The sequence below is a fragment of the Lutjanus erythropterus genome, chromosome 4 (assembly GCF_056507025.1).
Source record: "Lutjanus erythropterus isolate fLutEry1 chromosome 4, fLutEry1.hap2, whole genome shotgun sequence".
Lineage (NCBI taxonomy): Eukaryota > Metazoa > Chordata > Actinopteri > Lutjaniformes > Lutjanidae > Lutjanus > Lutjanus erythropterus.
In genome coordinates, this window is record NC_139320.1 from 39,931,700 (window position 1) to 39,942,986 (window position 11,287).

The 11,287-nt window shown below is 37.3% G+C and overlaps 1 protein-coding gene across 1 annotated transcript; it reads left to right on the forward strand.

Moving 5' to 3' along the window:
• The first annotated feature begins 232 nt into the window (after positions 1 to 232).
• Positions 233 to 10,631, forward strand: LOC146328983 (ribosomal protein S6 kinase-related protein-like). Its single transcript, XM_084717950.1, has 12 exons — positions 233 to 1,377; positions 3,109 to 3,375; positions 3,450 to 3,533; positions 3,618 to 3,686; positions 5,569 to 5,638; positions 6,202 to 6,309; positions 6,492 to 6,532; positions 7,598 to 7,625; positions 8,261 to 8,350; positions 8,636 to 8,724; positions 8,819 to 8,929; positions 9,544 to 10,631. The coding sequence occupies exons 1-12, from the start codon at positions 1,348 to 1,350 to the stop codon at positions 9,841 to 9,843; spliced, it is 1,287 nt and encodes a 428-aa protein (XP_084574076.1). The 5' UTR covers positions 233 to 1,347; the 3' UTR covers positions 9,844 to 10,631.
• Positions 10,632 to 11,287: the final 656 nt, after the last annotated feature.

Genomic DNA, 11,287 nt, shown 5'->3' on the forward strand with positions numbered 1-11,287 from the left:
CAGATATTCTCTCTAAACCAACTCCATGTGCAAAATCAATACTTTTATCTTGCAGAAGACAGGTTGCAGGTCTACCTCTGCCTCTGTCTGTTAGTGAATCTAAACCAACCCTTTAAAACACTGGAGTCACACTACAACACAAAAAAAAACTAGCCAATCGAGGCAGCGGCTGATCAGAAACTCCCACTTTCTGCAAAGTAATATGAACGATTTTGCCAATAGATTGTGTTTGGATTGGAGCGAGTGATATCTGACTTATAAAACACCAGTTTGCCATCTGAAAAGCCTGAAAGCAAAGTAGAATGATGAAAATATTCTAAATATATTTTCCCTTTACATGGCTAAAATACATTTTTCTGCTGACCCTGTCCACAGCAGCACATCGCTTAGCTCGCTACACTAATACTCTCACTGTTTCTCCAAACTGGAGGCGTGTCCACCTCCATCTATTGCAGGTAACACACTATTGATAAGTACCTAATGCAACCCCACTTCAAATAATCTGATCTGTCCCTTTACAGCTTAAATAAGTTGTGTGTGGCTGTATGACTGTCTCTCTGACAAGAAGGCCTTTTTTTCCCCACTAATGACCACAAAGATGCTATTTTATATTTTACCTGGAAATGAGTGTGTGCACCCTCAGCTCACTGTACCTCACCCCAGTGCAATATATCAGATCAGAGCAGCAAAAACATGTTCATATGTTGTATAATGTGGCACTTGGTTTGATGGTATTGTGGCAAAAAAAACGAAAGAAAACAAATCTGTTGCAGCTCATGGCTGAGTGTATGTTTTGTAATTTTATTACTAAAGCACTTTTTTATGCAAAGTATTTTGATATTTTTGTAACCACGGTTTGTTTTCTGTTGAATCACTTGTATAACTGTGCTGCTAAGCCTGTTATTTCACATTTCTATTGAGGAGATGAAGAAGAAGAAGAAGAAAATGCCCCGAACATTTCAATTGAAGCGGATCATATCGCAAACGCAGATGTATTCACATTTCTATCAGCTCTGTGGCTTATTGTTTATCTGTCAATAAAAGTGTTATAGTCTCTCAGTTGTGCGTTTATGTGTTTTTGAATAGAAAGTGTAAAGTGGGGGGGGGGGCAGGTCTGTGAGTCACAGAGGGATGATTGATCATTAATCTGACAGCTTTAACTGGAGCGGAATCCTGCAGCTCTGGATGACTCTCTGCAAACACACTTCTCTCTCTGCTGACACACAAACACGTGGAGTAAAGAGGCTGAGATGTCCGAGACACTGCAGGAGGACGCGCTGACAGGATGAGCTGAACTTTTTTTTTATTTTTTTTACTCGTTTTTAGGTGAAATGCTTTGGTTTATTGATGGGCAGCGACTTCAGCAGAAACAGTAAGGTGGGTGGATCTGATTGTGTCACAAGAGTCGCGGATTTGTAAATATTTACATGCTGGTATCATGGATGTTGTAAACGTGCTAAAAGCTAAAATAACAAAATGCGAAGAAGATGCTTGCAACAGTGCCAGTATAGTCACCTTGTGAACTGATTGGATGAAACGTGTTTTTTATAAAGAATATGTGGTAAAACTGCACGCAATTACGTTCAGGCGCTTTTCAGACAGCAATTCAAAGTGCTTTACATGGGCACAGAAACATAAAAACAATTATAAAACGTTATAATTGCATTTAAAAGACACTAAAATAAAAGGCCGAATCAAAAAGTCAAATAGAATTTTTCAGAAACTGCATTTAAAAGACAAAAACAAAGCGAAAGCAAATAAATGCAGCTGCTTTAGTCTCGCAGTTTAAAATACAGGTAGTGAAGTAAACTGTATTCATGTTGTGGCAGCGCTTCCTGTCGATTTTAACATATTTTAAATGCAACAAAGAGCCTGAAAATACATTACAGCTTGCAAGATGTCTGTGTTGGTCCTGTCCACTGCATCAAAGCGAAGCCTTGTCAAAAATAGAGATATTGATTAGCTGTTAAGTGATCAGTGACCTTCTGAGCAGCAGCATCGTGAGGGTTAAAACTGATGTTTGGTTTGTGTGCCAGCTTCAGATTAGACATAGAAATTAAACACAAGTTAAAATATTTAGATATTTACAGCTAGAAATACCTCAAGCATCATAAGTTAAAGTTGTAGGGTTTTGGTCTCCACAGAGGTGGAGGGCAGGTTGACCTCTCATTGTCTTTGTAGTGAAGCTGCACTTTGATATGATATTTTCTGTTGCAATGAACCATGTTATGTAAGATCATGTGTGTTTGTAATGTTGTTCTGTGAGAATGAGGCACTCTTGCCTACTTTAGACTTTCAGCATAACACAATTTAGAATAAAAGATGGGTGTTATGAGGAATATGCACTGATTGAAGTAACTTATCTTAGTATGTTTCATTATAACAAATTCTCTGTCCACTCAGCAAACAATGATAAAATCCCTTTCATTTATTTAGACACAGTGGTGATGTAAAGTGTAAGATCCCCTCCAGAACTGCATTAAGATATATTCAAATTGTTTGCTTGAAACAGTAATGTGTGCCTGATGTATTTTTAAGCAAAAAGTATAATTTCCATCTTAAATCCTCTAAAAGGCCTCTACTCCTACTAAATAAAAGATTCCAGTTTAGTTTACAATCCATGAATATGCTTTATTTTGTTTATTTCTTAAGTTTTCCTGCTGCACACAAGATGTCTCCTACTTCCTACGTTCTCAGTGTATTGAGCGTGCACAAGTTATTGGACCAGGATTGACTTCCAAACTAGTTTTAATGTCACAAATCATGCCGGTAACCCCACACCTTAAAATCAGATATTCAATGAGCACAGACAAACCTTCCACTTTTAGATGCAGATGAATGTGAAAACAACTTTCTAGTGTTAAACTCTGCAAACACATCACTCTGCACAGTGAAGTTCAAGCACAGAACTGTAGGAACAAGAAGAAACTGGAGGGGGACTATTACATGATAGATTACTGGCTAATTATAGCTGTGAAATTAATGTAGTTGAGCATATTTCCTTTCAAAAATGCATTGTGTGTATAAATGTAACCAATTACAGTGGCTAAATTTACTTAATTACATTCCACTCTTGACCATAAAGCATTTTTTTTTTGTATTTTCTAGCGAGAGGGACCAGCTGCTCAGCGTCGATTCAGTCATGGCTTCCTCTCAAACATGGGGGTCTCCATCACTCACAGACTCGGACACTCGGCTGTGTTTTCTCGACCTGCTGTGGGACCGGACAGCAGACCTCCCGTCCCCAAACTCCTGCTGCCTCCAGAGGACAGAGCTGAGACATCAGACACAGAGAGGAGCTCTCCTGCAGGTCTCATCTCTGTCTTCCTGCCTGAGTTCCCACAGCGTAAATTTCCTGGACGAGAGCATTTCCAGGTAATAGTCTGGACCGCAGCTCAAGACCGTGGAGTAATTTAAACCCCGAGATAACTGCACTTCTGTGTCCTCAGATCCTGGGCTTCATCGCCAAAGGCTCGTACGGCCCCATTGTGAAAGTGAAGGACATTTTCAAAGACAAGACCTACGCTGTTAAGGTTAGTTCAGCTTTAATAATCACTATTATAGCAGCATAAGAACGTGAAACATATTTCTGTGTGATAATTTTCATTGTTGTTCAGGTTCTACCAAAGTCAGAGGTCTTGAAACATGGAGTGGTGGAGCAATCGAAAGAAGAAGTCATCATTCAGGTATCAGAGTGAGACATTATAAGCTGTGGGAAAAGATGTCAATACTTTACTGCTGATACTTCTGTTAGAGTGGCAAGGATTAGTCGATTAACTGATTAGTCTAATTATTTGATAATCAAGATATAATTTATAAGAAAAATGACAAATATTTGCTTGTTCCAGCTTATCAAATTTATGCATTTGTTGCTTTTTCTTTTATCATACATAATTAATGAGTGGGTGGTGAGTGCTGGACAAGCGATCCAAGGACATGGAAGCTGTGATCAACATATTTTCACAATTTTTTGACATTTAAGACACTAAATGGTAAATATAGTGTTATGGTTTTTGGTTTCAGTTTAGCACTCTTGATTCTGTTGCTTTACTTCCTGTCTTTGTCTTTTTTCTGCCTTTTTTTTTTGTGGATTATTTTCACCTGACCTCCCTGTGTATTTAGTCTGTGTGTTTTCCCTCCTCTCTTTTTCAGTCCCTCTTTGTCTACTATCATCAAACGTCCTAGCAGTTTTCACAGTGTTTCTCTTTGTTTCGGACTGAGAGGCAGAGCTGTTCAAAAGATTTAATGAAGAAAATCGAGACACAAATGGGTTACAGGTAGTCAGGCAGGAACAGATTGCAACCAGAAGAAAGACTCTAAAACCAAATCATTTAAGAGTTCATAAAACTGGCAGGAAGTCCTAAAACAAAACAAAAGACCAAAACAAAGGGAAACACTGGGTATTCTACTAGGAGTTAAAGATGAACTGACAACAAAAGAGGGAAACACACAGACTATATACACAGAGAGGCTGATCGGGACAGATAAAACTAATCAGTAATCAAAAAAGGTGGGAAGAATGATAGAATGTATAAAACAGTCACAAGAGGAAAGGCAAGCGCTTCAAAGTAAAACATAAAATAAACAAACTAAAGTGAAATCCAAGACTGTGACAGTAAGAAAACAAACAGCAGATTATTCTATAATCAGTCCCTCCAGAAATTTGCAATGTTGCGATGAATTCAAGTGATTTCAACCACTTCCTGTGAATTCTGTGCGACCTTGCAATTTTGTAAAAACTCCACTACTTTTCCACAAATTTGTCCAATTATCATAGCTTCCCACAAGTTCCACCAATCAAAGCAGCCCCCGACACGAATTTCTTACATGTACGTCTTGATGAACTCACTCAATGTTTTGTCTTATTATTCACTATTTTTTGCATTTATATTTTTTATTTTGTCATGGGTACTGAAAAGAAGACATTTGTCATTGTTATTGACATTTATCATTACTCTGTGCATTTTTATTTTATAATTTTGTGCTTGTCAAATCAGTCATTTTAGGCCACAACAATCCCAAACGATGTCTGCAAAATCCTGAAGGGACGATATAATGTAAAGAACTGATAATCACAGCCCTGCTTACATACTTAAATATAAGTGATACTAGTCAGCGATAAAAACTAAGAAAAAAGCTTATCTTAAATAAAAACACAATTAATAAGGAACATCACTACTAAAAGTGACATTTTCCTCACAAATAAAGGACAGAGTTGAAATGTTTTACATTAGTTTGATGAAATAACTAAATTTACAAACTACAAATGGCTCTTTAACTGACCAATCTGAAGTTGTGCAGTGTGTGCTGACAAACCCTTGACCTGTCAGTAAACTTAAACATAGTGCAAAATACAGAATTGCTGACTGAATTTATGGAGACAGCATGCAATCGTTTCCACCAGGGCGTACATTAAGATGTGAATATATGACAGCGTCATCTGGACTATAGCACATGTCCTGTCCATCTCTCACTCTTATATTCACTCTCACTGTGTATGTGTGTGTGTGTGTGTGTGTGTGTGTGTGTGTGTGTGTGTGTGTGTGTGTGTCGACTGTTGCCTTGCAGCGGCAGCTCAAACACCCATTTATCCACAATCTGCAGGAGTGCTGGCAGACACAGCGCCATCTCTTCATTAGTGAGTTCATAAGTATCTAAACGATGGCACAGTTCAGTCCTCTCTTCCCCTCTACTCTCCCTCCCTTCTTTCTCTCTGAGTTTTTGCTCTTGTGGTCCCGTTAACTAAACTGTTGCACAACAACCCTGCAGCCCGACTGCTGCATCCTTACAAATCTCAGCTCTGGATATTGAGGAGGTACACTGCCATCTAATGAGAGCGCCGGGTAAAGCTCGGTGTTGCTGCAGCCGCTGTCCTGCCTGCACGAGTTCCCAGTTTTTATCCGTTTGACCAGTTTTATATACAATACACATAGCTGTTAAGCAGTAACGGCAGAATAAACTCAAGTGAGAATCATAATAAATCAACTAACAGGAGAGTATCAAGACAGAAGCATGTGTGTTTTTGATTTGATTCAACTTTATTCCTTCCTCCTTCCTTTCCCCAGCAACCAGATGAGCAAATTTATTTATTTTTCCTCCTCATTTCTGACATTTTATTTCAGAACATGCTGCCCTGCGTTAACTCAGTACCTGGTTTCAAAAAGCATATTAAGAAGTATTTGTGTATCTCGTCCTCTGCAGTGTGCGACTACTGCCACGTTGGAGACTTGCACACCTGCTGGTTACTGAAGGGTCGGTTTGGAGAGGACGAGGTTCGACTGTTCGCTGCAGAGCTGGGCAGTGCGCTGGGTTAGTGTTGGTCAGGTTTTTAACATGAAGAGTTCATCATATTATAACCTTTAGCAGTGGCTTGTATTGTCACAGACATAATGTTTGAGTTGTACCGTGAGTTAAAACTGAATTTTAAACATGGACTTATCTTTTATTTATGATGCTTATTCTCACTTTTTGTCTTCTCTTTGTTATTACAGGATTCCTACATGACTTAGGCATCATCCATAGAGATATAAAGGTATTATCTGTTTCTAATACTTTCTATGTCCACAAACATACCTATAATGAGCTGTACTGTGCTTATAGCAATGTGTGATTATAGTTATAATCGCTCATACATATTTATAATGCTTTACAACAATTATTATAACACATTATAAAGCATTTTCTGATGACTTATAAGGTCAAGTATCACATTATATTACATTATTATAATTGTTGGCCACTCACTGACATTTTTTGACTAGAATCATAGTGTGTTATAATTCTAATAGTTGTAATATATTATAACCATAATGCATTATAATCACTGTTATAATACATTATATGTGATTATAAGTGACTTGGTACTGGGTAATTTTTTGGGCAATAATCATAATGTATTATAGATATCAGCGTTGAAATAAATTCCAACCATTTATAATGCATTATAATCACTGTTATAATGCACTATAGTGTGATTATAAGTTACTCTAAGTCGGCACCAGGATATTTATTTGGCTAGAATCATGATGTATTATAAAGCTCATCATTGTAATTCTTTATAACCATTTTACAATGCATTATTCTCACATTATAATGCATTATAATGTTTTCACAACCACATTTTTGCAGGGGAAACATTACATTAGAACATGTAAATGTTCATTATTAAGTTGTTCTTCATCAAAAAGTTGTGTGAAATTAGTGCTCAGTTTCCCGTTTAACAAATAAATTAATATCCATCCATTTTTTTTCACTCTCCTTAAAGAAAACAATGACCACTGCTAGATTATAATGCATTATAAAATGTTTATAAAGTATTACAACTATGAGAATTATACTGCAGTGTGATCCTTGTCAGTGAGTGACCAGAAATTATGAAGCATTATTATATTTTACCTCATAAATCTTTAAAATATGTTATGATTATTGTTATAAATTGCTTATAACTATAATTGTACATAACCATGAGCGCAGTATAACACACAAGTATGGTTATAATGCATGGTAATGCATTATGAATATGGCTGCCATAGATAGTGTATATGTAATGTATTTATCCTGTGTTTTTGACATTTTATGACAATATTTTTTTTTTCAGATGGAGAACATTCTTTTAAGTGATCGAGGTAACTCTTGTCTATATTTTTTTTTACTTTTGGTCTGTGCAAACATTTGGAGAGTCTGTGGTCAGATTAAATTATTTAACTTTGCATTCGCAGACCACATATGACGCACAGGGTTCGTACAAACCATTAAGTTTTTAAGGTTAGGGATATGATTGAATTTAAATATACTCCTTGTATAAAATGCTTGATTTTCAATATAATCTGACGGTTCACCTGCACAATCACCCATGTAAAGCAAAAATATCTGAAAATATTTTAGATGAACTGATCCTGTCATTGTATTTGTCATTCATAGTTAGATAAATGCTCTGTCTCTTACTCGATCATGATCATAACATACAATCAAAGTTAATATGAACAGCTGGTAAAATAAACAAAGTCACAACGTGCACTGATTGCTGTGGCATTTATAGTATGAATTTACATGTGATGGTAAAGGCTACAAGAGTCTGGAAATTTTTTATTTTAGGACTTTGAACGTGTTTGAAAAGTAAGTAAGTATGTAAACATGTATACACACAAAAAAATACATACAATTGATCCACTGTGCATTTGCAGAAACACTTTCTGCTTCACTCTGAATCATACAATTTTCAAACAGTGCAGAAGTCAGTCAGTCATGTGTTTTCATTCAGGTCACCTTCGACTGTCTGATTTCGGACTCTCCCGGCGGCTGAAACGGGGAGGACGAGCGTTCACAATATGTGGGACGATCCAATACATGGGTGAGATTTTGGCTTCATTTTCCTTACAAATGAAACATATTTCATCCGAGTATCATCTGTGTGTGTTTGAGCTTCAGCATATTGCCTCGCTGCATCAGAGGCCCACCTGTGTTTTCTTCCCACTGGACTCCGTTGACCCAGTTATGACTGTGATGCACCTGTGATCCGCTGTGCTGCAGTTTTTGTCTTTGTGATTCCCCCTTTTTCATTTTCTGAGTGATGCTGATCCACAGTCCCACAGTATCATCTTTAATTTGTTTTTTTTATCTGTTTTTATCTGAGCAGCCCCTGAAGTTTTAGGTGGGGGTCCATACAACCACGCTGCTGACTGGTGGTCTTTTGGTATTATGTTGTTCTCACTGGTCACAGGAGAGGTGAGGGCGCATAAACTCAGTATTTACCAGCTCTACATGTGGCTCTATGTCAGTTGCTGGTCACTGTGGTTTGTGTTTTTCCTTTTCCTTTCAGTTTCCAGTTCCTGCAGAGCCGGACCACAGCACCATGTTGAACAAGGTCAGAGATTTTCCTTATGTCCTCCCCAAGACCTTCAGCTCTGCTCTGACCCTGCTGCTCACTGAGGTTTGGACATTTCACTCTCTTCTGGAAGACTTTATGTGAAGGGTTGTGCATAAGACTGACACAAGACTGCTATAACCATGAAATGAAACCTGTAATGAACATGATGGAGTCTTTATGAATGTTTATTACTGTTGCGATTAAGCATCACTCCATCATTATGCCATTTGTAATGCAACATCGACTTGTTATGACAACTAAACATCAATCAAGACAAAATGTCCTTGTTATGAAACTTGACATTAATTAAGACAACAATATCTGTCAATGTCTTGGTTGTGACAACTTGACTTTTATCAAGACAAGAATGTCGTTATGACAACTTGACATTAACCAAGACAAGATAACCTGTCAACGTATTTGTTATGACGTCTTGACATTATTGTCCTGGTCAATGTCAAGTTGTTAGCTGTTATAACAAACACACCTCAAACAAGTTCAACTTTGAATTTAAAATTGCATACTTGAATGAATGGCACTTCATAAAGACTCCTTCATGTCATGTCAGTCTTATGCACATGCCTTCAAATAAAGAAAGAGTTTATTTCTTTTTTTCTAATTTAATCAAATCTCTCATTTCTCATATTCATCTGTTTTGATTTTTTTTTACGATGCAGCTTTTGTGCAAGAATCCTGCGAGTCGCCTTCGTAACCTGGAGTGTTTCAGCATGCAGGCTTTCTTTCGTGGCTTTTCCTTTGACCCACTCATCCTTCAAAAGACACCTGTTGACATCATCCTCGAGCTCAGGGCTCGTCCTGACTGGGCCGCCAAAGCGAGGAGAGGCCTTTCATTGGACTACTTTGATAACTTTGACTGTGATCAGATCCTTCAGTCTCCCACAACTCCCACCGAACTGTCTCCTAGTTTGACTGACGTGGACCTGAGTCCAGCCACAGAGCAGACATGTGAAGCCTGAGACTGGACTGTGTTTCTGTGCCTAAACACAGAAGCTGAGTGGAAATGACAAACTCTGCAGATGAAGAATATTTATTATTTATTATGACCCAAATTCCAAAAACAGTTGGGATATTATGTAAAATGTAAATAAAAACAGAATGCAATGATTTGCATATCCTTTTCAACTTGTATTCGACTGAGTACAGTACAAAAACAAGATATTTAATGTTCAAACCAGTAAACTTTATTGTTTTTTGTAAACACACACTTATTCTGAATTTGATACCTGCAACATGTTTCCAAAAAAGTTGTGATAGTAGCAACAAAAGACTGGGAAAGATGCAAAATGCTCAAAAAAAACCAACTGTTTGGAACATTTGACAGGTAAAAAGGTTAATTGGAAACAGGTGATAGTATCATGATTGGGTATTAAAAGTACATGCTCAAAACTCTCAGTCGTTCACAAGTATGGATGGGGTGAGGTTCACCACAATGTGAAATCGTGGGCAAGTAAAACTGCAGGAATTTAGGGATTTCACCATCAAAAACCCATAATATCACGAAAAGATTCAGATAATCCAAAGAAATCTCTGCATGTAAGGGGCAAGGCTGAAAAGCAACTTTAAATGTCTGTGACCTTTGACCCCACAGGTGAGACTGCATTAAAAAAAACAACATAATTGTATAAAGGATACTACACGGGCTCGGGAGCACTTTGGAAAAACACATGTTCTTGCAGCATCTACAAATGCAAGTTAAAACTCTGTGATTCAGAGTGAAAGTCATGTATCAACAACATCCAGAAATACTGAGATGGACTGACGCAAAGTGGAAAAGTGTGCTGTGGCCTCATGAGTCCACATTTTAGACTGTTCTCATCATCTTGTCCTCCTCTTGGGCTAAAGAGCAAAAGGACCATCCAGACTGTTACCAGCGCTAACTTCTAAAGCCAGCATCAGTTTTTTTGGAATTGGGGTTTGATTTTATTATTATTTATTTAAAAGTTCCCTTTTCCTACAGTATGAACATTTTGTTACCTACTGTGATCCTGCAGCCAACTGGATTAATGTTTCAACCATGTTCTGCTACATTTTTTATTGTTGTCGGTCTATAAGGATCCCTTTCAATCAGTATCATTATTTGTTGTTTATTTACAGTTCATCCTTAAATGGTGAAATGAAACTTTGATTTTGTAAACAAATATTTTGCAATCTTTGGTGTAGTTAAGGTAAATTTTTGATTTCCCTGCTCACACATACTCATGTACGTATTGTTTGAATATTACCTCATGGGGTATATGTGTTTGATTATATACTCAGATAATAGTGGGATATTTCTGTGCATCTTCATAAAGTGTAGTCATTAAATCATTGTTTTCATAAGTGTAAACTGGATTTTACTGGACTTTACTGTCCTGTATAAACTGATGTTACTATTATTTCTTCTTTTTACAAACGTTAAAC